The sequence below is a fragment of the Balaenoptera ricei genome, chromosome 14, assembly GCF_028023285.1.
Source record: "Balaenoptera ricei isolate mBalRic1 chromosome 14, mBalRic1.hap2, whole genome shotgun sequence".
Classification (NCBI taxonomy): Eukaryota; Metazoa; Chordata; class Mammalia; order Artiodactyla; family Balaenopteridae; genus Balaenoptera; species Balaenoptera ricei.
In genome coordinates this window covers 8,063,292-8,089,733 of record NC_082652.1, presented here as the reverse complement: position 1 = coordinate 8,089,733, position 26,442 = coordinate 8,063,292, and the positions used below count along the sequence as shown (strand labels likewise).

Genomic DNA, 26,442 nt, shown 5'->3' with positions numbered 1-26,442 from the left:
GAGGGTGAGCGCTCGGGTCGGGCTCCTTAGCGGTGTATTGTGGGATGTGCGGCTACTGGGAGCCGAGCCTCCGCCGCCAGCCGCCTCCCGGGCAGCAGCAGCAGCAGCAGCAGAGGCGGCGGCAGCAGCTCCGGGCCCGGCAGCCGCGGCGGCGGCGCTCCCCCCCTCCCGGCCCCCCGTCCGGCCGCCCCGGCCTCGGTTCCCGCGGGGGACACCATGTACTGGCTGGCGGCGCAGGGAGGCCGGCGCCCGGCGGGGATGTAAGCGCGGCTCGGGGAGGGAGAGGCCGCTGCCGGCAGCCGGGCGGCCCGAGCCCCCAGCCCCCAGCCCCGGCCCCGGCCCCCGCTCCGGCCGAGCGGTCGGGCGGGCGGGCGGCGCCAGGCCTGCCGCGAGCCCCGCGCCCGAGCCGGGCGGAGCGAGCGAGCTAGCGCCACGCCGGGCGACCGGGCGGGCACCATGGGCCGGAGCCCGGGTCCTCCGGGTGCCCCGGGCCCCGCCAGTCTGCACCAGGGGCCCCCGGGAGCCCCTCGCAGCCGCCCCGAGATGGTGGCCGAGCGGGCGGGCGCCTAATTCTCCGGAAGGGTTATTCTCTCGCTCCATTCTTATTTTGGGGGGAGCCAGCGAGACAGCTCCTTTTGGGGCGCGCTGGTAAGGTGGGAGGGGGTGGGGGCTGGACGATTTGATTCCTTCGCGTGTGTGTAGAAGCGGCCGCCGCCGCCACCGCGGCGGAGACGACAACAACTTGCTCGTTTTCAGGTTGGGTTAACGGCATGGAGAACAGTCACCCCCCCCACCACCACCACCAGCAGCCCCCGCCGCAGCCCGGCCCTTCGGGCGAGAGGAGGAACCACCATTGGAGAAGTTACAAGTTGATGATTGACCCGGCTTTGAAAAAGGGGCATCATAAACTGTACCGCTACGATGGGCAGCATTTCAGCCTGGCGGTGAGTAGCCGGCGCGCCTCCCCGCCGCCCGCACCCACCCTCCGAGCCGTGCCGAGGAGGGTGGGGGCGGAAGGGTCCGATCGGCCCGGGGACCCCCCTCCTGACCACCCGGCCAGCTGTCAGCCGGGTCCGCAGTCCTGGAGTTTGACAAGTGCCTGGAGAAGGGGGGGGGGGGCTTGCCCCTGTCCCTGGGGAGTGGGACCAGGCCACCCATTCCGCCCCCCCCCCCCCCCGCTTCCTCCCCACAGATGTCCAGCAACCGCCCGGTGGAAATTGTCGAAGATCCCCGGGTCGTCGGGATCTGGACCAAAAACAAGGAGCTGGAGCTGTCGGTGCCCAAATTCAAGGTAGGGCTCCTCCCCCCTGCCCCGCGCCCCCTTCCCCCTGCCCCGCGCCCCTTCCCCCTCTCCCCAAGCCCCGAATTCGAAAATACCGCCAGGCTTGACCGAGCCCAGCCGGATTCTGAGTTCCCGCCGTCCGGGGCCTGGGAAGTTTTGGCGGGGAGGGGGAGATTGCAAAGAGAGGGGTGTCCCCTCTCGGCTACTGTAAACAGAATAACACTCGGTGAAACTGTAATCAAGGCGCTGATACAGTATCCTGCCCACCCAGCTGGGGGCTCCGGGTCCCCACCTGGCTCCTGCCAGCCCAGGGGCTCGGCCCTGGGACCCGCCCCCCTTCCCAGCCTTGTGGCTTTAGGGGGACAACTTCCTAGCCCAAGGGGTCGCCCCTGCCCTGGCAGCAGGGAGAGGAGGCTAGAGTGGGGGGTGGGGAAAGAGAAACTGTTTCTTTTTCCCCTTTCCTTTCGAACCCAGAGGACTTCCACGTTCCAAACGATTTAATCCTCCGCTTCCCGGGCCCGCCCGCGTGCATTTTTTTTTTCCAAAAAAAATTTTTATTTTCTACCTTTCATTGTTTTCAAAGGGCGGGCGAGTGGGGAATTTTGTGTTTTCCCTTCGGTTTCAGTGTTCTCAACCTCCCTTCCCCCTCGTCCCCTGCCAGATCGATGAGTTCTATGTGGGCCCGGTGCCTCCGAAGCAGGTGACATTTGCCAAGCTGAATGATAACATCCGTGAAAACTTCCTGAGGGACATGTGCAAGAAGTATGGGGAGGTGGAGGAGGTGGAGATTTTGTACAATCCCAAGACCAAGAAGCACTTGGGCATCGCCAAAGTGGTCTTTGCCACGGTCAGGGGAGCCAAGGAGGCGGTTCAGCACTTGCACAGCACTTCGGTCATGGGCAATATCATCCACGTGGAGCTGGACACCAAAGGTGAGTGGAGGCCCGCTCAGGACAGCCACCGTGGAGGAGCCACAAGACCTGTCAGTGTGACCCCCTCCTCTCCCAGAGCCCCTCTTGCAGTGTTCGGGAGCCCCTCACTCTTCCTTAGGTGCCCCCTTACAACCTTTTCTTTCTTCGCCCCCTCCTGAGGGTAGAGTCACGTGGAGCTAAATGTGTTGTCTGTTGCTAGGAGACAAGCTATAATTTACCAAATGTGCCGGTCCTTGGCCACTGAACCCCAAGGGACCACCCGGAGGCTTCCCCACCGCTGACACCCCCTCGGGCCCCGCGCGGAGCCCTGGTGGCCTGAGTTTAGGCGGTCCCCAGTGTTGCCGTCTGTGTTAGGAGAGAAGGCAGGGTTCGTTTATTTGTGGGGGGAGGCGCTGAGGGAGAGCCACTAGGACGCCTTTAAATACCCAAAGAGTATGTCCCTCCACTAAAAAGAGAGTCCTCCAGGGATCTGGAGTGCCCCTCCCCCACAGGCCGCCCCTTCCCCTTGGAAGTGGGAACCAATCTGGGCCTAGAGTGTGGTTTCATTGATAATGCTCCCGTTGGAGCTGGGCGGGCTGCTCTCGGTGCTCTAGGGTTGACACTTTGTCTTCCCTCCTCTTTCTTAAAGAGACAGCACCACCTCCCAAGCAGCGGAATCCCGCTCTGTGCTCACTGAGCCTCTGAGCGGCTGCTGGGAGAGCCGGGCTGGGGAAGCCATACCTCCCACCCTCAGGGTCCTGGGAGGCTTCTCCTCCGTGCTGGCTGGGGGGCTGGCAGGACTCTAGGGCATCCCGTAAAGTTTGCCTGTGGCCTCTCTAGAGAAGTTCCTACCAATACAGAAGAAAGTGCCGGGTGCTCTGAGGCCCAGCCAGCCCTGTGACTGGGCAGAGACTGTTGGGTCCAGAGCCCCTGGGACGTCCCCTGGGAGACCCTGCATGGGAGGGTTTAGGTGAGTGGCTTCCAGAGGTTTTGTGAGCACGGGGTTTAGGGGCAACCCGGGCACACCAAACCCAAGACTGGAAAATCTAAACCTTTCTTTTTCGCCTTTAATAATGAGCACATATTGACTGAGTCTCTAAGACCTTGCTTGGGGATGCAGAGGGACACTGCTCCTGGGTGGGCACAGTTATCCTATAAACTCTTGCCAAACCTGTCCCTAATTCTGAGGTTCCTCAGGGCACAAGCCAGTTTCCTGTTCCAGCCACAGCGCCCTTCACCTCTCTTCTCTAGTTTCTCACGTCTCTGTTGGGGAGACCCCTTGGGTGGTTGCAGGCTGATCTCTCCCTGAGAATCAAATGTAGAGCCCCTCCCCCATCACATGCCCATTTTAAGGAGCAGTCAGCCCTCACCAAAATTTCATTTCTGCAAAAAAAAAGAAAAAAGAAAAGGCCCTTAGAGACTGCCACCAAGTTTGTATTTCAAGAAAGAGACCGGTAAAAAGTAGCTCAAGGAATGCGTCTCCTTTGCATATGTAAGCAGCTGCCTCAGAGGGCTCTATAAATATCGATAATCTGGCCCCCTGGTCTATAGAGGCCTCTCTCTGCCATGGGGTGGGGCTGGGGTGGAGGGTTACCAGACGTGGCTCAGTGGGACGGGGGAGGACCATGTGGAGTTCACAGTAACCCAGTACCAGAGTGCATTTTACAAACTCTGACAGTCACCTGAGAGAGTTAACAACAAAACTGTCACTCCTGTGTCACTGGGTTTCCTCTTCACTTGCTATAAGGCCCTGGATGTTAAGTGGGAAGGTGAGAGGATGGGGATTACCTCTTTCTTTGGGTGGCATGGCCCAGGTGACAGTAAGGGGCTTTGTGTTGGGGCTGGCATTTCTGTATTTGGGGGAGTCCCAGTGCCACGAGGCATTAAATTCTGAATCTCAGGATCAGAAAAATCATACAGTTTAGCAGCTTCATTGAACAGATAGGACTCCTGAGTGAGGTACAAAGAGAGAGAAGTGGGAACTTGGTCAGGGTCACTTAGCTTCCCTAGGCTTGGGGTCCCAGGCACAGGGGCCCCACAAGGATGCCCACCTGTGCGGGCTGCCCCATCCTGGAGCCTCACTGAGTCCTCCCTCCCTTGCCTTTTCCCCAGGGGAAACCCGCATGCGGTTCTACGAACTGTTGGTCACGGGCCGATACACACCCCAAACCCTCCCAGTGGGCGAGCTGGACGCTGTCTCTCCAATCGTGAATGAGACCCTGCAGGTGGGTTTATGGCTGTCAGTCCTTCCCCCACCTCCCCACCCCATCACCCGCTCCCTGATGTGGCCCCCACCCCACTTCACCATCTCCGGTGTCAGACACCAGGAAAGGAGCCTGGCTATGCCCACCAAGGCTTCCAGCAGTGGGTCTGAAAGCCCTGTTTGCCAAAGCTCTCCTCTGGCGCGGCCCCCAGCCCTCTCCCTGCACACGCTGGGATTCCCATCCCAGAGATCCAGAGTCCACGTGCTTTCCATGTTAACGCTGAAACACTGCTGTGTCCAGGGTCCTAGCGTCTGGTGTCCCCTGCACCCCTCTACCCCTGCCCCCAGAAAGCCGAGTTCAAGTCCCTCCTTCCAGAGCAAGATGGATTCCTTCCCCAACCACTGCCTCCCAGGACCTCACCTGGACCACCATCTCATGGGGAGGTTCTCATCCCAGCTCCTACCCCAGCATCAACCCAGCCACCCTCTGGAACAGCTTTTCCAGAGTGAAGAGTCTTCGCTTACTTGCTGGTCAGCTGTTTATCAGGCACTTTATGTGTTACACTATTTAAACCCTAAAACATCAAGAGGTTGGAGGGACAAGGCCCTTGGCCACCCCCTCACTTCCAAGACCATCGTCTGCTACCTCTACCTGGAAGGTCTTTGATATCTGACAGCCTGGGGCAGGACGGAAATCCCAGTTCAAACCAAGATGTCAGGGTCTTATCTTTACTCTGCTTTAAGGATTAGGAAAAACCCTCAAGGTTCTCTGAGGATAATTGGCTACCCCAAGATTAGAGAAGGTGAGGACCATCCAGACACTCCTCTTTAATCTCCCCCCTTCCCCCCCACCCCCGCCGCCGCTTCCGTTCACTATGCTGCAGTTCTAGAGTCACCAGTTTGGCTCCGAGCTCCCCGGTAGCTGGAGTGAGAGGGGAAAACAGTCCCATTCTATTGCACGTTTTTCCCCCAGTGATCTCAGACCTATCTCTCTTTCTCTCTCAAGCTGTCAGATGCCCTGAAGCGCCTCAAAGATGGTGGCCTGTCTGCAGGCTGTGGCTCTGGCTCATCCTCTGTCACCCCCAACAGTGGTGGGACACCCTTCTCCCAGGACACTGCTTATTCCAGCTGCCGCTTGGACACGCCCAACTCCTACGGACAGGGCACACCGCTCACGCCGCGCCTGGGCACCCCCTTCTCGCAGGACTCCAGCTACTCCAGCCGCCAGCCCACGCCCTCCTACCTCTTCAGCCAGGACCCCACAGCGACCTTCAAGGCTCGGCGCCACGAGAGCAAGTTCACGGACGCCTACAACCGCCGCCACGAGCATCATTATGTCCACAACTCTTCTGCAGTCACCGCAGTGGCAGGGGCCGCAGCCACCTTCAGGGGCTCCGTGGACCTCCCATTTGGGGCAGTCAGCAGCAGTGGGGGCAGCAGTGGCCCTCCATTCAAGGCCCAGCCACAGGATTCAACCACGTTTGCCCACACTCCACCGCCTACCCAAGCAGCCTCCGCTTCTGGAGTCCCATTCAAGTCGGCTTTCTCTCCGTATCAGACTCCTGTGCCCCCTTTCCCCCCGCCCCCCGAGGAGCCCGCTGCCGCAACCCCCTTTGGGGCCCGTGACGGTGGGGAGTTCCGGAGAGTACCTGTGCCCCCGCCCCTGCCACCCACTGAGCCCCTGACGAAGGAGAAGCCAGGCACGCCGCCTGGACCCCCGCCCCCTGATGCCAACAGCATGGAGCTGGGCGGCCGGCCGACCTTCGGCTGGAGTCCCGAGCCCTGTGACAGTCCTGGTACGCCCACGCTGGAGTCGTCGCCTGCAGGGCCGGAGAAGCCCCACGACAGTCTGGACTCACGGATCGAGATGCTGCTGAAGGAGCAGCGCACCAAGCTGCCCTTCCTTCGGGAGCAGGACTCAGACACCGAGCTGCAGATGGAGGGCAGCCCGATCTCCTCCTCCTCCTCCCAGCTCTCCCCACTGGCCCCCTTTGGCGCTAACTCTCAGCCTGGCTTTCGAGGCCCCACACCACCCTCCTCACGCCCATCCAGCACCGGCCTGGAGGACATCAGCCCCACACCACTGCCCGACTCGGATGAGGATGATGAGCTTGACCTGGGCCTGGGGCCCCGGCCCCCACCCGAGCCAGGCCCCCCAGACCCTACCGGTCTTCTGGGTCAGACAACTGAGGTGGCCTTGGACCTGGCTGGAGACAGGACCCCAACCTCAGAGAAGATGGATGAGGTACCATGATGTCTGTCCATCTCTGTCTGGGATTGGTTTTGTCTGTCTTGTGGCTCCCTCTTTCCTCCTTGAAACATCCTCCCCTTAGGATAACTAGCTAAGACACAGAAGCAGCAGGGCTGGGGCAGCCAAAATAACAGATCAAAAATAAAAAGAGAATGAAAAGAGGATACGAAAAGCACCAGGGGCTGTGACTGAGCAGCTGGTTTGCTCTGAGCTCCCTAGCAGCTTTGGTGAAAAGGGAAACATGACCTAGATCTGTTGCTCTCCTTACTAGGTATGGGAAGTCAAGACCTTTTTCTGGGGATAAATTCTGACTTGAGCTTCTTTGGTTGGAGTTTGCTGAGATCCCAGAGAGTTGGACTGTGGTGATGGTTTTGGGCCTCCTTCTCTGTTGGGTGGCTGGGACCTGATCAGGACTGGTCCTGACACTCAGGCAGATTTGGGAAGAGGGATCAGCCAGAGTGTTCTGCTGAGCTAGGTCAGGTGGCAGCTCTGGAGCACTGTCTCCTAGAACCTGGTGCCCTCTGAAGAGATGGGAAACCATGGTGGGCAGGGAGGACATTGAAATGTTCCTTCTCCCTCTCCCCCTGCCTCCAGGACTGAAGGAGTTAAGGGTTAGCCCAGGGGGAGGGCCACAGCCAGAAGCAGGCAAAGTTAACCACCCCCCACCCTCTGCCCACCCAGAGATCCTCCTCTGGGGTCTCACTGCAGCCTGAGGGTCGGGGTGGGTGCTGCTGCATGCCACATTCCCTTGGGGGAGGATTCGGTCATCTTCCTTGGCTCTGCTCCTCCCCCCTCCTGGTCCAGGCACCTGCCCTGGCCCTCCTGGAGACCTGCTTTGGAACCTGTGGGCCTGGCAGGCATGAGCAGCCAGGAGCTCAGACAGAGCTCTGTGCCCCTGTGGGCGGTAGGGAGGAGGGTCCCTCCTCCCCAGGTCCTTTGATTAGGCCGATTTGGCTGCCTCAGGGAGGAACAGAGAGGAACTTGGCTTGCCTGGGAGGGGACTGCAGGTGGCTGGGGCTCCTGGGGGCCTCCAGGCTGTTCTGGGGAAGTGGTTTCTGGCGCTAAGGGGTTCAGGCAGGGAGAGCTGACAGGTGTGCAGAGGTGGGGGGCGGGCTGCTGGTCCTGCTGCCATCCTCCCTTCTTCCCTCCCTCTCCTGCCTGAGGTCAGGGGATGTTTGTTTAACCGTGCTCACTGGCTGATCCAGGGCTGGGAAGCCCAGAGGAGCCAGAGGGAATGGGCTTTCCCACGGTGTCACTGTAGGAAAGGGGAGACTGAGGCCCAGAGAGCTGGGGTCGGGGATGCCCCGGGACATCAGCCCAGGGAAGCCCGGGAGTACTGATAACCTCCAAGATGGCCCTCGGGAGCCCCCTGCTGACAGTCGGGAGAGCAGCTCCCGGGTTCCTCCGGCCTGAACCCGAGGGAATCCCAGCCTAGGCTGACCACACAGGAGAGCAGCACAGGGGGACACTCCCTTTCTTCACAGAGGCTGATGGTTAAAAGTTCCGGCTCCAGTCCTTAAGTCTTGAGCCCCACCTCTGTCACTTACTGGTCATGTGGCCTTAGGGAAGTTACTTTCCCTGTCTGAGTCTCAGTTTCGTCATCTGTGAAATGGGATAGTGAGAGTAGCTGCCTCACACTAATCTCGGCTTGAGTGAGGTGCTGTATGGGAACCTCCAGCCAGGCACGGCTGGAGCTGAGGCCGAACACTCAGCCACCAGTTCCCGCCGGTTCTCGCCCCCGGACGCGGACGCGGGAGGGGCGGAGGGAGGGGCAGGGCCTCGGGCCGGGCTGGATCCGGGTCTCCTTGTGATTGGCTGGCGGCCGGTGCCGGCGTTAACCCTATGCGTGCTGCGCCTGCGTGCTGGGCGCTGTCCAGGACTGATCTGGCGCTGTCCCTGGGTATCCGCCTGAGCCTGCCACTGCCTCCCTCAGCATGTGTGTGGGACCCTGAGAGGCAGAGTGTGTGTGTCTGTAGAGGGGACAGAGCAAAAGCAAGAGCTTTCTTCTGCTGCCTTAGGTTTGGTTTTCCTCTTCTCTCTCCCCCGCCCCCCATTTCCCTTTGAAGCCTCCCTCACCTGTACGTCCGACCTCTGACCTTACAGCCTGCACAGACCCTGCCCCCTCAGCCTTCAAATGCACTCCCTGTCCCTGGTAACCTACAAAGGCTCTGTCTTCCCAGCCATGTTCATCCAGGGCAGGGCCTGAGCCCCCTTCTCGCCTCGGGTCCTGACACAAGAGCCTGGGGGTAGCCCATCCCTCCTCTCCCCACCCCTGCTTTGCCTTCTTGCTCCACCTCTACCTTGTGGACCCCATGTCCCCCTCCAGTTCCAGGCATGTGCATCCAGCTCCCCAAAGCCCCATGTCTGAATGAAAAGGGGCCCTTTCCCATTTCACAGCCAGGTCATGCTCGACTCCTCCCATTCACCTGGTGCCACGGTCCTCGAGTCCCACAACAGCCCCCTGACGCCTCACTCCGCAGGCACCCTGGGCTTGCATCCCAGCTCTCTGACTGGCTGTGCCTCTTGGGCCAGTGATTGATGTATAGCTCTCTGAGTGTGTTTCCTCAGCTGTCAGAAGGGATTGGACTAGAGCCCTGCCTTGTGAGGTTAGGGTGCAGATGAGAAATACGAGATATTATGTGCTGACTACACTCAGCCCCACCGCGGCCCGTACTAAGACTATATGACAGGAGTAACTAAGGAAAAATGTAAAGACATACCTCCTATTCGTGCACTCTTACTACTGCTAAAACGCCCCCCCTGCTCGTGTCACCTTCTCTGCCAGGCCCTCTCTGCCACAGTGAAGACTACAGGCCAACTGGGAACAAAGGCCAGTGAGCCACTTCCTGGTGCAAACCCGGGCTCCATCTCTTAGTGGTTGTGTGGCCTGGGCAAGTTACTTAAGTTCTCAGTGTTCCAACTTCCTCATCACTAAAACTGGTGATAACAGACCTACTTTACAGGGTTGTTCTGAGGATTAACTGAGTTAACGTATGTAAAGTGCTTAGAAAGGTGCCTGGCCTGTAGAAAAGGCTACAGAAGTTTTAACTATTAGTATTATCTTCTCTGAATGCAAATTGAAACATAGAAAAGGCTACAGAAGTTTTAACTACTAGTATTATCTTCTCTGAATGCAAATTGAAACATAGAAAAGGCTACAGAAGTTTTAACTATTAGTATTATCTTCTCTGAATGCAAATTGAAACATAGAAAAGGCTACAGAAGTTTTAACTATTAGTATTATCTTCTCTGAATGCAAATTGAAACAGAGTATCTCAAATTGAAACAGAATCTTTTTCCCTCTTGACGCCTCACTCCCCTTCCCGGCTTGCTTTTTCTCCATGAAGGACTATATATTTCACATTCTTCCTAGTTATCCTTTGCCTTGTCCCTCCAGAAGTTCAGCCTCAAGAGAGCAAGAATTTCGTCTGTCTTGTTCACCACTGTGTTCCCAGCACCTGGAACAGTGCCTGCTACACAGCAGGTGCTGAGCAAATGTTTGTTGAATGAATGAATGAGTGAATCTGCATGATAACCCCATGAGGCAGGTACTATGGTGCTCATCATGCAGATGGGGAGACTGAGGCTTAAAGAGATTAAACGACTTGCTCGAGGCCACGTGGCTGGGAAGGGAGGGGACCAGGATCAGAACTGCGGAAGCCACGTTGCTCGCTAGTCTTGCAGAAGGCTTCTTCTCTGACCTTCCGGTGTTCAGCAGGGGGATCTGGGAGCCTGCTGGGCCGCCCGGGCTCACCCTCACCTCTCTCTCCTTGCTCTCCCTGCAGGGGCAGCAGTCCTCGGGCGAGGACATGGAGATCTCAGATGACGAGATGCCCTCAGCCCCCATCACCAGCGCTGACTGCCCCAAGCCCATGGTGGTGACCCCCGGGACGGGGGCTGTGGCAGCTCCCTCCGTGCTGGCCCCGACCTTGCCGTTGCCCCCGCCCCCTGGCTTCCCACCACTGCCCCCGCCCCCACCACCTCCCCCGCCCCAGCCCGGCTTCCCCATGCCCCCTCCTCTGCCCCCGCCCCCGCCCCCACCGCCCCCAGCCCACCCCGCTGTGACAGTGCCCCCGCCACCGCTGCCAGCACCGCCGCCCGGTGTCCCACCCCCGCCCATTCTGCCGCCGCTGCCGCCCTTCCCGCCGGGGCTGTTTCCCGTGATGCAGGTGGACATGAGCCATGTGCTGGGCGGCCAGTGGGGCGGCATGCCCATGTCCTTCCAGATGCAGACGCAAATGCTGAGCCGCCTGATGACGGGCCAGGGCGCTTGCCCCTACCCGCCCTTCATGGCCGCCGCGGCCGCAGCCGCCTCCGCTGGGCTGCAGTTCGTCAACCTGCCGCCCTACCGGGGCCCCTTCTCCCTGAGCAGCACTGGCCCCGGCCGCGGGCAGCCCTGGCCACCCCTGCCCAAGTTTGACCCGTCAGTGCCGCCACCAGGCTACGTGCCACGCCAGGAGGACCCGCACAAGGCCACGGTGGACGGCGTCCTGCTGGTCGTGCTCAAGGAGCTCAAGGCCATCATGAAGCGGGACCTGAACCGCAAGATGGTGGAGGTGGTGGCCTTCCGGGCCTTCGACGAGTGGTGGGACAAGAAGGAGAGGATGGCCAAGGTGGGTGGGTGGCGCAGCCCTGCAGGGGGGCGGGCGGGCCGGAGGCAGAGACCCGGCCAGGCAGCCTCTCTCCTCCCCAGGCACGGTACTGGCAACACTGCCACCCAGACCCCCAAAGCAGGGTAGTGTGAGTGTTACTTTGTGAAACCGGTGTGTCGATGACACAGGTGTCATCTACATACAACGCGTTTCTTTTGGATTCCAACCTCCAAAGTGCGAGAGCCCCTGCTCCGATGCGGGCAGCCGTAGTAGCCGCTTTGCAGGTGAGGAAGCCGAGGGTCAGGGAGGCAGAGTGGGGCCCTGGGGGCGTCCTGAGTAGTCGGCACAAAATGAGGTAGGTTCCAGGAAAGGAAGTGCCCGGTTACCATGTGGCTGTCACTGTTGAGAGGATGGCAGGCTGCTCAGGGGACAGGGCTGGTGGCAGCGCCGTAACCATGGTGACCTCCCCCTCCTCTCTTGCACCCCAGGCCTCGCTGACCCCGGTGAAGTCCGGTGAGCACAAGGACGAGGACAGGCCGAAGCCCAAGGACCGCATCGCCTCCTGCCTGCTGGAGTCGTGGGGCAAGGGCGAGGGCCTGGGCTACGAGGGCCTGGGCCTGAGCATTGGGCTGCGCGGGGCCATCCGCCTGCCCTCCTTCAAGGTCAAGAGGAAAGAGCCGCCGGACACCGCCTCGTCCGGCGACCAGAAGCGGTTGCGACCCTCAACCTCCGTGGATGAGGAGGATGAAGGTTTGCGCCCCTCCCCTCGCCGGGTGCTGGGATCTTCTCCTCCGCTGCGCCCCTGGCCCCGCTCTGACAGCCCTCCCTCCCCACAGAGTCTGAGCGGGAGCGGGACCGCGACATGGCGGATGCCCCCTGTGAGCTCGCCAAGCGGGACCCCAAGGGCGTGGGTGTGCGGCGGCGGCCGGCCCGGCCCCTGGAGCTGGACAGTGGCGGGGAGGAGGACGAGAAGGAGTCGCTGTCGGCGTCCTCGTCCTCGTCAGCGTCCTCGTCCTCGGGGTCCTCGACAACCTCACCCTCCTCCTCAGCCTCCGACAAGGAGGAGCGAGAAAGCACGGAGGAGGAAGAGGAGGGGGAGGAGGAGGAGGAGGAGGAGGAGGAGGAGGAAGGCCCCAGGAGCCAGATCTCCTCCTCCTCGACCTCATCCATGTCAGATAAGGTACCGTTCGGGCTGGGGAGGCCTGGGGTGCTGGGCCAGGGGAGGGGGCCCTTCGGCTCACCTTTCCTCCATCCCTCTCCCCCAGGATGACGATGATGAAGACAGTGAAGACAGGGATGAGTCTGAGAATGACGACGAGGACGCAGCCCTGTCGGAGACGAGTGAGAAGGAAGAAGCGGACTCAGATGGAGGTGAGCGGGGCTCCTGGCCCAGCCCGGGGTCCCTCTGCAGAGGGCAGAGCCCGTGCAGTAGTCAGCAATACTTTGGGGGCAAATTTCTTGACTTTGAAGTGTGAACTCAGTAAAACACAAACAGGGCATGCCCTATGATTTCTTTTTCATGAAGTATCCAGAACGGGTCAATCCATAGAGACAGAAAGCAGACTAGTGGTTGCTGGGGTTAGGGGATGGTCGATAGACGGGTGATAGCTAAAGGGAACGGGCTTCTTCTAGACAAGTGCTAGTTGTCTACGTTGTGCATCTACTAAATACCACTGTATCGTTTACTTTAAGATGGCTAGTTTTATGTTATGTGGATTTCACCTCAGTTAAAAAAAATGTGATGACTAGTTAGTACCGACACACACACACACACACACACACACACACACACACACACACACACACGCCCCCACATACCTGAGGGCCATGTTCAGCCCGGCGCCGCCAGTTGTGAGACCTTTGGCGAAGTACCTGGCTGGAGCACAGCAGATAATGACAGGGCCCCTGCCTGTGTCCCCCGCCCAGAGGAGACAGTGAGCATCGCCACCTCCAAGGCTGGAGCTGAGTCCTCCAGTGAGAGTTCTGAGTCTTCTGACTTCGAATCAAGCTCCGAGTCCTCCTCATCACCCTCAGAAGATGAAGAAGAGCTGGCAGCGGGGGAGGAGGAGGAGGAGGAAGATGAGGAGGAAGGGGAGGAGGCAGCTGCCGATGAAAGCATGGCTCCTGCTGCTCCTGACGAGGACTTTGAGGACATGGCCACGGGAGCATCCGCGACGGAGTCACTGGTCCCAGAAGAGGAGGTGGACGTCGAGGCTGAGGACGAAGCCTCCGAGGCTCGGACCCCGATGCTGGAAGAGCCCGCCTTGCCTGTGGGTGTCGAGGAGCTGGCTGGCTGCAAGGAGCCCCCCGACGAGCCAGGCCTGAACCAGGAAGGGGCCAGGTTGCTGTCTCCAGAGCCCCCTGCTGGAGAGATGGAGGCCCGGCCCCTGCCATCCCCGGAGCCCACCCCAGGTAACACTTGCAGCCCCTGGGAGGGCGGTGGGCATGGAAGCAGGATGTCCTCACCATGAGAATGAGCCCAGGCTCCTTTATGCTAATCACTTAACCTTAACGAGTCAGTTTCCTCATCTGTACAATGGGATCCGTGGATTGCGCTTCCCCTATGAGGTCATATGGGAGGACAGAGTGAGATGACTTATGATGTGCCAGCATGGAGCCTGGCGCCTGTTAGATCCCAGAGGGGTCTGCTGCTGTCACCACTCCTCTGTCAGTATCTCCCTGGGGTTTAGTCCTTGGACCATTAATTAGTCCCATGAGATGCTCCCAAAAGAGGGGGTGTGGGTGCGGGTGCGTACGGTCATTTCAGTGACAGAAAGCAGCAGAGAAGGCCTCGGGGTGCTGGGCCAGTTGAGAGGGGCCATGGACACTGCCCCCTCCACCATCTTGGTGGAGCTGCACAAAGCATGTTAAAGGCTCTAACAACGCTGTCCAATGGAACTTTCTGCAGTGATAGAAACGTGCTGTCCAATAGAACTTCCTGCAGTGATAGAAACGTTCTCTCTCTGTCCTGTCCAATACTGTAGCCACTAGACACAGTGTTGCTAAGAGCACTTGAAAGGTGGAGAGTGCCACTGTGGAACAGAATTTGTGATGTTGTCTCATTTTCATTAGTATAAACTTATATCGTGGTTAGTTTGTAGCTATAATAGTCCTTGAGGAAAGAAACCCATTGTATTTTGTTTAATTCTGTGTTATTTGGCTATAGAACCACAGGTCTTTGAATATTGTTAAACATGTTAATTGAGCCTCTATTGTCGTTCCCAGTACTGTTTTAGGAACTGATAATACAACAGTGGACCAAACAGACAAAAATACCTGGGGCTTACACTCTGGGGCAGGTTGATGGATGACAGCAGATAAGTTAGAAAATGTATTCTATGACAGTAGAGATAAATGCTAGGAGAAAACCTTAAAGGCTCTGACAAGTCCTGCAGCAAAGAGACTTGTTGGATTTTATTTGATAGACCTCATTTTCTTGGTTCATGGAATGTTCCCTGTTCACAGGAACACCGTTCTAAAGACAGTATCAAGGGCTACAACCATGTCTCCTGCATCTTTGATTTACTCCCACCAGCATTTATCAGACACCTACTGTGTGCCTGACACTGGGCCGGGTGCTGAGCAGTCCTTGAGTGGCTTAGCTGGAGAAGGACAGTGTGTATACTCACAGAACCCCTAGGGACCCAGAGGGTATGAGTGCATACCCAGAGACGTGTCAAGTGCATAGTAGGGCAGCATAAGTAGGGCGCTGAGGGACATCTGAATCAAATAATAATAAAGGTCTGGTTTTTGCCCACCTCTCTGCAGAGAACAACCTGGAAGTGGAGCCTGATTCCCCGGCGCTGCTCTCCTTACCCCTGCAGCCACCGTTGCCGCCCCCTCGACCACCCCGGCCACCCAGCCCACCACCAGAGCCCGAGACCCCAGACCTCCCACTCCCACCAGTCCCTCTGGAGCCTCCCCATGAGGACCAGCCCCCGCGTACTCCAGGCCTCTGTGGCAGCTTGGCCAAGTCGCAGAGCGCAGAGGCAGTGCCGGCCACACCGAGCGGGGAGCCCCTGCCGTCGGGGGGCAGCAGCGGCCTGCCCCTGAGCTCCCCGCAGCTGCCAGGCAGCCCCTTTTCCTACCCATCCCCATCCCCCGGCTTGAGCAGCGGGGGCCTCCCGAGGACACCTGGCCGGGACTTCAGCTTCACACCCACCTTCCCCGAGCCTGGTGGGCCCCTACTCCTGCCTGTCTGTCCCCTCCCAGCTGGCCGGCGTGATGACCGGTCTGGCCCCCTGGCCTCCTCTGTGCTCCTGGAGACAGGCCTGCCGCTCCCTCTGCCCTTGCCCTTGCCCCTGCCCTTGGCATTGCCCGTACCCGTCCTGCGGGCCCAGACTCGGGCCCCCACCCAGCTGCCACCCCTGCTGCCTGCTCCGCTGGCCCCCTGCCCACCCCCCATCAAGAGGAAGCCGGGCCGGCCCCGGCGATCCCCGCCGGCTGTGCTCTCCCTGGATGGGCCCTTGGTCCGGCCGCCAGGAGGGGCCCCCCTGGGCAGGGACCTCCTGCTTCTGCCAGGCCAGCCACAGACCCCTGTCTTCCCCAGCACCCACGACCCCCGGACCGTGACCCTGGACTTCCGGAACGCGGGGATCCCGGCTCCCCCCCCACCCTTGCCCCCCCAGCCTCCTCCGCCCCCGCCTCCACCACCTGTTGAGCCCACCAAGCTGCCCTTTAAGGAGCTAGAGAACCAGTGGCCCTCCGAGGCCATCCCTCCGGGTCCCCGTGGGCGCGACGAGGTCACCGAGGAGTTCATGGACCTGGCCAAGGTGCGGGGGCCCTGGCGCCGGCCACCGAAGAAGCGCCACGAGGACCTAGTGGCCTCAGCCTCCCCCGAGCTCTCGCCGCCGCAGCCCCTCTTTCGGCCCCGCTCGGAGTTTGAGGAGATGACCATCCTGTATGACATCTGGAATGGCGGCATCGACGAGGAGGACATCCGCTTCCTGTGTGTCACCTACGAGCGTCTGCTGCAGCAGGACAACGGCATGGACTGGCTCAATGACACGCTCTGGGTCTACCATCCCTATATCCTGCCAGGCAGGGTGGGGGGGCCGCACCTCCCGGGATAGCGCACGTCACTGACACTTATGGAGCAGTGTCTATGCTGGCACCGTGCCAGGCTCTGTACAGAGTAATCACTGGCACTTTTAAACACTGCCCTCTGTGCCAGAATTGGCAGGTCTCGGGGCTAAATGTAACAATGTGATTGTACAATGTGACAGAAGCAGGGGCTGACAGAAGGCTCACTCTCCCTGGCCCCCCCCCCCATCGCCTAATTTAATCTTCCCAACAGCCTAGTGAGGTAGGGGCTGCTATTATTCCCATTTTGCATCCGAAGAAACCGAGGCTCAGAGAGGTTAAGTTACCTGCCCAAAGTCACACAGCTATGAAGTAGCAGAGTAGAGATTTGAACCCAGGCAAATCTGGCTCCAGAATCTGGGTTCTTAGCCATGATGCCACACCACAGTCGGTTGTTACCACAACCGTATGAAGTTGGCGCTGCCTTTATCCCTGTTGTACCAAATGAGTTTATTGAGCATTTACTCTGTGTCAGGAACTCTGCTAAGCAGCCTAAGCATCTGTAGTCATTCCATGGGGCATCGTAATTACCCCAGTTTGCATATGGGGAAACTGAGGCAGAAGGTGGAAAAAGAAACACACCCAAGGCCATGCAGCTGGGTACCTGTCAGAGTTCCGACCACGGTGGAGTTGGCCAGTGGGCAGGTGCAGGGAAGTGGTGTAGGTGTGGGCAGTGGAGCTGGGCGTCGTTGGCCTCCTGCAGATGGGTCTGAGGGTGGAGAGGCCAGGCCCGGGAGGGCGGGTCTCCAGCTGGACTGGGAGGGGCTCTCCGAGAATGTCCATGTGGCCCTTGACCCACACCCACCCACCAGCCTCTCTTCAGCTAAGAAGAAGAAACGGGACGACGGCATCCGGGAGCACGTGACAGGCTGTGCCCGCAGCGAGGGCTTCTACACCATCGACAAGAAGGACAAGCTCAGATACCTCAACAGCAGCCGCGCCAGCACCGATGAGCCCCCCACGGACACCCAGGTACGGCCATCAGGTGCCTGGACACCCCGGAGCCTCCCGGGCTGGGCAGAGGGTGGGGGCCCTCCTGGAGGGGGTGTCAGGCGCCGGGAGCGGTTGTGGAGCCAGAGGGGCTGGTACACGGAGCACGGAGGGTGCTACTCCCCTGGGTGCTCAAGTGTGAGAGGTGAGGTGAGGGGTGGGCAGGGGAGAGCCTCCGAAGGGTTTTAATCACGGATACAAACAGAGTTGAGTTGCATTTCCAGAAGTTTCCTTCATTCTTCTTTAAGGAAATAAATCGGGTAGGTTGGACATGGGGGGCCATGTGGGAAAAAGTGGATGCGTTTGAAAGACTCTCAGGAATATGTGAACATTAGAAAGTCAAATGGATGGGACTGGGGGCCTGACTGGTTACAGGAGGCAGAATGGGGTGGGACGCTGCTGGGTCCGGCCTTGGGGACTGCGTAGCTGGATGCCAAGCACTGAGGTGAGAAGGAAGGTGGGACCCCCACTTTGGGATGGTTTGGGGAACATCCAGGTCGTGAGGTCTGGCAGACAGTTAGATATATGGGTACAGTAGAGAGCTTGGGAGAGGGACGTCTGGTCTGGGGACCTAAATTTAGGCATCATGAGGATGGAAATGTTAACCAAAGGCCACAGCAGGGGTGAGCCGACCCGGGGAGAACATCTGGAGGGGAGTGAAGCTCCAGGTGTCAGTGGTTGGGACAGAGGAAGAGGGAGGCCAAGAGAGGGAAGGGATGCGAGGGTGTTAGGAAGAGCCGTGATTTAGAATGAAGCCACGGGGCGTTAGGTAGATAGACACCCCCCATCTCTGTCCAAAAAGCAGAGATGCTTTCAAATCTAGCTGAGAAGGGAAGAGATGGCAAGAGTGAAGAGAACGCTGCGTCGTCATGTTTAAGATTAGAGGAACTTGAGCACGTTCAGATTCTGACGGGAAGGACCCAGTAGAGGAGAGGTGGCTATTAGGAAAGGACGCCCAGAGCAAGGAAGCTGGGAAGCTAGGGCCACAGAGCTTACGGTGGGGTTGCCAAGGATGGGACGGGGACACAGGTACCCTGCGGCCAGCTCCCCCAGGCGGCCGCACCCCTCTCTGATCTGTCACCCGCCGTCCCCGTCCTTGTACCCATCCTCACAGGGCATGAGCATCCCAGCGCAGCCTCACGCCTCCACACGGGCCGGCTCGGAGCGGCGTTCCGAGCAGCGCCGCCTGTTGTCCTCCTTCACTGGCAGCTGTGACAGTGACCTGCTCAAGTTCAACCAGCTCAAGGTGAGGCTGGGCCCCACCTGGGGCGGCCGGGGTGGCCACAGAATCCGGGACCAGGGCTCTCACCCCCATCCTCTTCCCTCCCCCAGTTCCGGAAGAAAAAGCTCAAATTCTGCAAGAGTCACATTCACGACTGGGGCCTGTTCGCCATGGAGCCCATCGCGGCCGACGAGATGGTCATCGAGTACGTGGGCCAGAACATCCGCCAGGTAAGCGCTGCCGGCCAGGACAGGCGTCGGGGTGGAGCCGCGGCCAGCCCCCGCCCAGACTGAGGCCTCTTCCTGGCCAGGTGATTGCGGACATGCGGGAGAAACGTTACGAGGACGAGGGCATCGGTAGCAGCTACATGTTCCGGGTGGACCACGACACCATCATCGACGCCACCAAGTGCGGCAACTTCGCGCGTTTCATCAACCACAGCTGCAACGTGAGTGCCCGGCTCGGGGCCGCCGCCCCTGCTGCTGTGCCAGGAGGACCCGGAACCCGAGGGCACAGGAACCGGCGCGGCCTCCTTCCCGAGCTCGGGGCCCACGAGGATAGCGGGGAGGGAGGTGGAGGTGTGAGGCCTTATCCGAGGAGCCGTTCTCCTCTGAGCTTCAGTCTTCTCACCTGTAAAATGCGCGTAACGAGACCAGAGGTGCTCATGACGTGGTCCGTACAGCTGGTAATCACGGAGCTCCTTCTCCGTGCTGGGCGTCCTCCATGCCTCGGGGCCAGTGCTGGCCAGTAGAACTTGCTACAGTGCCGGAAGTGCTCTGCGTCCTTGCTGTCCGCTGATATACACGTGTGGTGTTGAGCGCTTGAAACGTGGCCAGTGTGGCTAAAAAACTGAGTGTTTAATTTAAATTAACTTAAAGAGTCACACTCGGCTACTGACGGCTGACATGGCACGGGTCTGGGTGTGGAGGTGGGCGTTGATAACAAGGGTGGTCCTCTCGAGAAGATAAGCACAGGGAGCTTCAAATGGAGGACAGGTACCCCTGGCTGTGGGTTCAAGTCTTGGCACTGCTACTTAGTGAGCGACCGTAGGCAGGTTACTTCATGTCTTGGTGCTTCGGTTTCCTAATCTGTAAAACTGGGATGATAACAATCCCTCCTCGTAGGTTGTTGGGAGGACCAAGCGGGTTACTGAGGGCAGGCCTTCTGTGCAGATACAGCGGGCGCTCAGTACGTGCCAGCTCACACGACTGTGACTTGATCATACCCTGGGGCCCGTAGGGACTTCGCTGTGCGTCTCCCGTGAGAGCTGAGGGATAAGAGGGAATTACCCGGGTGCGGTAGTGAGTGAGGTGAGGCCTGGGGCAGGGAGGGAGAACACCTGTTTGAGGGGCAGTGGGATGAGGTAGGGGGCAGAGGGCAGGGTGAGAGGATGAGGTTGGCGGGGTTGGTGGTGGCTGGGTCACTCAGCCATGTAAGCAGAGCTGAGAACTTTCTCTAAAAGCCGAGGCCGGCTATTGCCCTGGGGTGACAGGATTTGCTGTCCCTTTGGAAAGATTTCCCTGGCAGCTGGGTCAGGAGTTATTCCGAGTTCAGAGAGGCAGCGGGAGCCGCTGCAGTCCAGGCAAGTGATGACAGAATCAAGAGGCCCTTTGAGGCAGAAGCCGCTGGGCGTGGTGGGCTGGATCCAGTACTGCTGGCGGGGAGGCGGGGGGCAGATGCTTGGGGGACTGGGTGCATGGAATGGCCACTCCCTAGGTTTGAGTTTACTGACTCCCAAGTTGTCTCCTTGAGCTGCCAAAGGTGGATATCAAGCAGCTAGTTGGATCTGGGGGCCTGGAGTGTGGGCAGGCAAACCTTTTCTGTAAAGGGCCAGGTAGTAAGTATTTTTGGCTGTGTGGCCCAGACCATCTCATAGCAACTACTTAACTGCCACTGTAACAAAGGTAGCCATAGGCAATATGTAATGAATGAGCGTGGCCGTGTGCCAATAAAACTTTATTTTCAAGAACAGGCAGCTGGGGGCCGGAGTTCGCTGACCCCTTCTCTAAAGCTCAGAAGTAGGGCCTGGGCTAGAAACATAAATTTGGGGATCACCTGCGGTATAAAAGTAAATTGAATATTTCCCTGCGAAATTTGTTATTATTACAATCATGATTCTTATTTAATATCAGAGACAGGGGGGCCTGGTCCGCCAGATGGGGAAGCCGAGGCCTAGGGCAGGTGGCCAGTGGGCAGTGGGGTCGTGGGGCCAGTACATCAGGCCTTGAGCAGGGGCTCGGTTGGGTTTGGGGGACTGCGGTCAGGGAGGGCCCGGGTGGGGTCCCAGGTGGGTCGGCTCACCCTCCCCCCCACATCCCACCCACAGCCCAACTGCTATGCCAAGGTCATCACCGTGGAGTCGCAGAAGAAGATCGTCATCTACTCGAAGCAGCACATCAACGTCAACGAGGAGATCACCTACGACTACAAGTTCCCCATCGAGGACGTCAAGATCCCCTGCCTCTGTGGCTCCGAGAACTGCCGGGGGACCCTCAACTAGGCCCGGTGCCTGGGGATGTCAGCCGCCCCCGGCGCCCGAGCGTGGACCCCTGGCCCCGGGGCCAGACCCCACCTCCCACCCCCATTTCAGGTGCTGTCCCTCTACCCAGCAGCCGTGCCAGGGCCTGGCGCCCCCAACACTACCCCCAGGACCCACCGCAGCTCCGGCCCCTCAGTGGGAAAGGGCTTCTCTGTCTCTCAGCCCATGTCTCTTTCATTTTTTTAAAGAAATGCTCCTTTCGGGACTTTGGTTTCCGGTGTAAATGTCTCCCCCCACCCCCCTACCTCCCTGGCCGTGTCCCCTTCCTCCACCTCTTTCTCTCCGTCTTCTCTGTCCCGCCTTCCCTTCCCCGTCAGCCTCTTCCCATGAATGCTGCTACGTTGTTTTCGTCTTCTCATTCTTTTCTTCCTCTTCATAAGAAAAGACGCTTTAACCGATGAAATGTGAAGGCAGAATCAGAGAGCGGGGACCCCGGCGTGGTTTGATGGTGTGTCGGCCCACGTTCTGGAACCCTCCGGGCCCGGGCGCCGGGCCAGGTGCTGCAGAGGAGGGGGGTCGGGCCAGGCGGCTTTGACCTCAGAACACTACGGAAGGCCCCCTCTCTGCCGGTGGACTCAGTGAGAAGACCCCCCCCCTCTTTCCGACCCCCCTCCAGTCTGTTCCTTCCCCAGGAGCCTGGGGGTGCCTTCCCCGCTCCCGCTCCCGCAGCAGACCCTGGTGGAGCCAAGCTGGTCCCAGGCAGGAATTTCCCCTCGGGGCTCTCCCTGCCACCCCACACCCCTCCACCCCCCAAATCTTGGGTTCAGTGTTTACTTTCTCATTCAAATGCCAGCGGGGGGGGAGCGGGGCTGGGCAGGGGGGCGCTGGAAAGGTTGTGTTTACTTACCCTCTCCTGCCCTCACCTTCACCCCCAGGGGAGAGAAGCACCTCCCACCAGGGCAGGCAGTCCGAGTCCCGCCACTGCCACTACGGGTGTCTGACCGAATGCGTGTGGCGTATTTTTGTTTGCTTATAAGCTTCACCCGCTCGCCCCAAGCCCATAGCCTGACCCTGCCAGCAAGCCCCTCGCCCCAAGAAGTCAAGAGCATATTTATTTTCAGAGTGAGAAGATTTATTTCTCCCAGAGAAAGGAAAATCTTGGAAAAGATTTAAAAACTCAGATCTACGTCTGACAGGTTTTTGGTTTTTTTTTTTTAACCCTTGGCATCATCTTCTTTAGAGTTCCTTTCCATGGATTTTTTTTTTTTTTCTTGTGCGTGTATAAAATCAAAACGAAGGGGAAAAAAATAGGTTTTTGAAGTTCAGAACAGATTTCTGTACATAGGCTGCCATAAAGGACTTTTTTTCGGGAACATTGTTTCTTGTAGAAACATGTGGGAAGACTTTTTTGCTTATTTCTTTGTACTTCCAAAAAACCACACACACACACACACACACACACACACACACACACACAAGCAAGTCCCCCGCACCCCAGGAAGCAAAGCAGGCATGTAAATAATTTATGGAAAGTGACTGTTGTGACCAGAAGTCATCCTCACCAAGACGGGAGAGCTCCCGGCGGGGCTGTCCCCGACCCCGGAGCCTCTGGTATCTCAGCTTGTGTCAAGCTTGTTATCATGTAAATTCTGTACAAAGAATTGTTATTTTTCTCTTTTTTTTTTTTTGTCGTTGATGGTTTTGTTGTGTTTTTCTTTTTTTTTTTTTTTTCAATTTCTTTACCCCATGCCCTCTCTGTTTGAGACTATGCCCACCGGTTTCAAGGTCCATGAAATCGGTGGCATTAAGACATGGAGGGGGACCTGGGCACAGCGGCAAACTTCTCTTCCTTTTGCGGTTTTCTGCCTCATTGTGCAACTGAGGAAATATTTATTTTTCACATGAGGACATGTGTAGTTTGTAGAGACGACCGATTTAAGTTACTTCTGCAGCCCCCAAGGGGCTGTCTTCAGTCTGTCCCCTCCTCCCGTAAAAGAAGTGGGGCGGGGGGAATGTGAGGAAACCAGGGTCCAGGGTCCTGCCTCACCCCTCACCCTGGCCTCACCTTGCCCAACCAGCCTTCCCTAAGGGCGAGCAAGGGCCTGGACCCTCCCTGTCCCCAGGAACCCCCGTCCCACCCCTGAAATGGCTTGCAATAGCCAGAAATGTGTCAACTCATTTTTCTTTCAATGCCTTCATTTTCATTGAACAAACCTCTGCTTTTGAAGAATTGGGGGTTTCTGCTTTTTCTTTTTCTTGTCCCTGCCCCCCCCACCGCCTCCCTCCTCCAGCAAAGAAGAGAACCCATAAGTTTTAGGGATGTTTGTGCATATAGACTCTCATCATACGTAACTTGTTTTGAAGAGAAGTGTTTCCGTTGTGGGTGTGTCTTGCTGTAAATATTTGTTCATATTTTTGTGAATTCAATACTATGTACCATTGTATTATAGTAACTTTTATAAAGCAAACCATAAATATACTGACTTTTCTTACAGATACGCCATCTCCCTTGCTCTCCTCTCTCTTTCTTCTCCTCCTTCTTTCTTTCTGTTGGGGACACACCCTTCTCGCTAAGGAGCGGGTGCTCCGGTAGTCAGGGGTAGGGGTGGAAGGAGCTAGGTGGGGTGTGAGCCATTCAGACCATCTGCTTTTTTAAAAACATATTTTTTTTTCTTCCACTTTTTTTGAGCTATAATTGACATACAGCACTGTAAGACCAGCTCTTCTTAAACTCTAAGCCTGTAGGTGGATTCTTTGAACTGGGACAAGTTATAGTCAGGCTAGACCTTCCACAGCTTTCAAGTTTTCCTTCTAGAACTCTTCTTAGAACCTTAGGTATCTAACAATGCTAATGGTCTACAATTAAAGGAAACAAGATCAAATATCCTATTTCTATGACTAGAAGATGTTGGAAAGGTGGTACCTCAGAAATGATTAACACTAAGGAGACATCACTCTGGTCTGTGAGGCAGGAGGGGGCTGATAAAACAGTCACCAGTTGAGAATTAAATGTATGCAGTGTTGTGGGTATTCCACAGGTTCTGTGCCCCATAGGTCTCAACTCTGCCTGATCCAGTGGTGGGGTAACTGAGGGACCCACAGAGAGTTTGTTAGAAGATGTCCACTTACCTTTGAGAAGGACAGGCTCAGAACCTCAGCAAAAAGCAGCATGACTGAAAAGAAGCTCACTTCTTACTAAGGAAGCGCAAATTATACCATGATACCACTTCCCCTGTCAAGTGGCAGATACCAATGTTGGTGAGCGCGGGGTGAGGGGCACTCACGCACCGTTAGTGGAAGCATTAGTTGCTGCAACCTTTAGGAGGAAAAATTAGATATTAATGATCAATACTTAAAATGCACATAAACTCTTGGCCCAAATGTTCCACTGTCAGGAATTGAATCTGAGAGCCACGAGCAGGCAAGGATACTGTACAAGGACGTTCTTTGCAGCCTTACCTGTGAGCAAAGAAATGAAGGTAAGGGAAAGTGTCTCTCATTGGTGGGCTGTTTTCTTGGAATTGTCCATCCAGACAGGTGGACACCACTAGAGTTGGATTTGTGGGAACAGAAAAAGAGTTGACAGGCACGGCCAGAAAAGAGAAGGTAGGGGCAGCTGCTGGCCATTCGCTTATTCATTCAACCAATATTTATTGAGCACCTACTATGTGCCAGGTACTCCTCTAGGCACTGGGGCTACAGGAGTGGAGAAAACACGCTTCCTGTCTTCAAAGTGATTGTGTCCTTGTGGGTGAGTCAGGCAAACATGAAGAATAAATGCTATGATAAGGAGAAAAATAGCTATGAGAAGGGGGTGTCAGTGGGAGAGAGGCGAAATTTTAAACAGGGTGGTCAGGGAAGCCCACTTACCTGACATGTGTAGAAAACTCAAAGGAGAAAAGGGAGTCAGCCCTGTGGAGACCCGGGTCAAAGGAGATAGGGAGTTAGCCTGTGGAGACCTGGGGGAAAGGTATTCCAGGCAGAAGGAACAGTGAGTGCAAAGGTCCTGTGGCAGAAGACTGCCTGGTGTACTTGAGGACCAGCAAGGAGGCCTGTGTAGCTGTAGCCGAGTGACGGGGAAGGGTGAGTAAAGGAAATGAGCTCTGAGAGGTAGACCTGGTGGGGGAGTGGGGGAGGCAGATGCTGCAGGGCAGCACAGGGACAACCCAGGGCGTCCAGCCCAAGGCTCACAAAAGAAACACACATGCAAATCTGAGTTTCCTTCAGGTTTCCTCTCCAACCTGCTGCCGTATTTTCCACCTCGATCAATGGCATTTCTATTCCACGCCTCCACCCACCACTGCTGCCGCTGGTTACCTAAGCTCAAAGGCTGGAAATCCTGGGCTTCTCCTTTCCCTCAGCTACCAAGGCTGATGGTTCTCCTTCTACAGTATTCAAATGCATCCACCTCTCCCTCTGTCCCTCAGTCCCACAGGGAAAGTCCTCTCTTCACTGCTTCTGCTGTGGGGGCCAAAGCGAAGCCTCAACTCAAGACGTCTGCGTGCACGGAGCAGATGGGGCTGTGCTGGTGAGGGGCAGGTGCCAGGTAGACTTGGGCGAGAGCCCCTCATCCAGGCCCCTCTCCAGAAATAACAAGAGCAAACACATAGCGCTGACGCTGTGCCAGCAACAGTTTTAAACATCTTTGATATCAAACTCACCGTAGTGTAGGACTCCCCTGGCGGTCCAGTGGTTAAGACCCCGCGCTTCCACTGCAGGGGGCCCGGGGTTTGACACCTGATCAGGGAACTAAGATCCCACATGCCGCTCAGCCACAAACAAACAAACAAAACAAACAAAAAACAACAACCAAAAAACAGCGCTAGGAGGTATTATCCCTATTTAACAGACAAGGGAAACCGAGGCACTGAGAGATCAAGTAGCTTACCCAAGACCACACACAGCTAGCAAGCGGCTGACGAGGTAGTGGGGCTCCCTAGTCTGTGCTCAGCTAATGAGGGTCGGCTCTGCCCATGCCCCATCTGAAGAGGCACCTACCGCCCTGCGCCAGCTGGTTGTCACTGCACAGGAAGGCAAGGCCAGAACTGCCTGGTTGTCCCAGGTGGAACCAGAACCGTAGAGTTTGTATGTGAAATATCCTGACCTTCGGAAAGGTTGAATCGAGTTTGTTAAAACCAGGCAGACGAAATAAAATACATCTGTGAGCCAGATCTGGCCCGTGAGCCACCAGTTTGCAACCCCATGTGTTACAGAATTTCCCTTCTTTGCATGAACCATGGGAAAATAGAGGGAGGGTATCCTTGACCAGCAGCACTGGCCTGGGACCTGCCGTTGTTCCTCTGGTTTCTCACTGCTGTTCTTTTCATTTCTGAATTCATGATTCTAGAAGCCCTGATTTCTATAACCTGAGGGGGGTGGAAAAATTCCTCCCAATTCCTCCATTATACCAACTCCGATTTTTTTTTTTTC

At 57.3% G+C, this 26,442-nt stretch overlaps 1 protein-coding gene across 2 annotated transcripts; it reads left to right on the top strand.

Moving 5' to 3' along the window:
- Positions 1–31: 31 nt before the first annotated feature.
- SETD1B (SET domain containing 1B, histone lysine methyltransferase) lies at positions 32–23,487 on the top strand. Of its 2 annotated transcripts, none has more exons than XM_059894046.1 (17): positions 32–260; positions 757–944; positions 1,193–1,291; positions 1,944–2,214; positions 4,306–4,418; positions 5,403–6,641; positions 10,433–11,260; positions 11,728–11,989; positions 12,076–12,419; positions 12,505–12,610; positions 13,166–13,651; positions 15,008–16,267; positions 17,127–17,293; positions 18,426–18,557; positions 18,644–18,763; positions 18,844–18,981; positions 20,860–23,487. In XM_059894046.1, exons 2-17 carry the CDS (start codon positions 771–773, stop codon positions 21,031–21,033), a joined length of 5,913 nt encoding a protein of 1,970 aa, XP_059750029.1. In that variant the 5' UTR covers positions 32–260; positions 757–770; the 3' UTR covers positions 21,034–23,487. The 2 variants fall into 2 exon arrangements, with proteins under 2 accessions (XP_059750029.1, XP_059750030.1); XM_059894047.1 differs by lacking the exon at positions 32–260 and adding an exon at positions 597–648.
- Positions 23,488–26,442: the final 2,955 nt, after the last annotated feature.

Bases quoted from the DNA above. Each gene is read 5' to 3' on its own strand.
- SETD1B (XM_059894046.1), top strand. From the start codon at position 771: ATGGAGAACAGTCACCCCCCCCACCACCACCACCAGCAGCCCCCGCCG. The intron at 2,215-4,305 runs GTGAGTGGAGGC...CCTTTTCCCCAG, and splicing joins CGTGGAGCTGGACACCAAAG to GGGAAACCCGCATGCGGTTC. The intron at 16,268-17,126 runs ATATCCTGCCAG...ACCCACACCCAC, and splicing joins GCTCTGGGTCTACCATCCCT to CCACCAGCCTCTCTTCAGCT.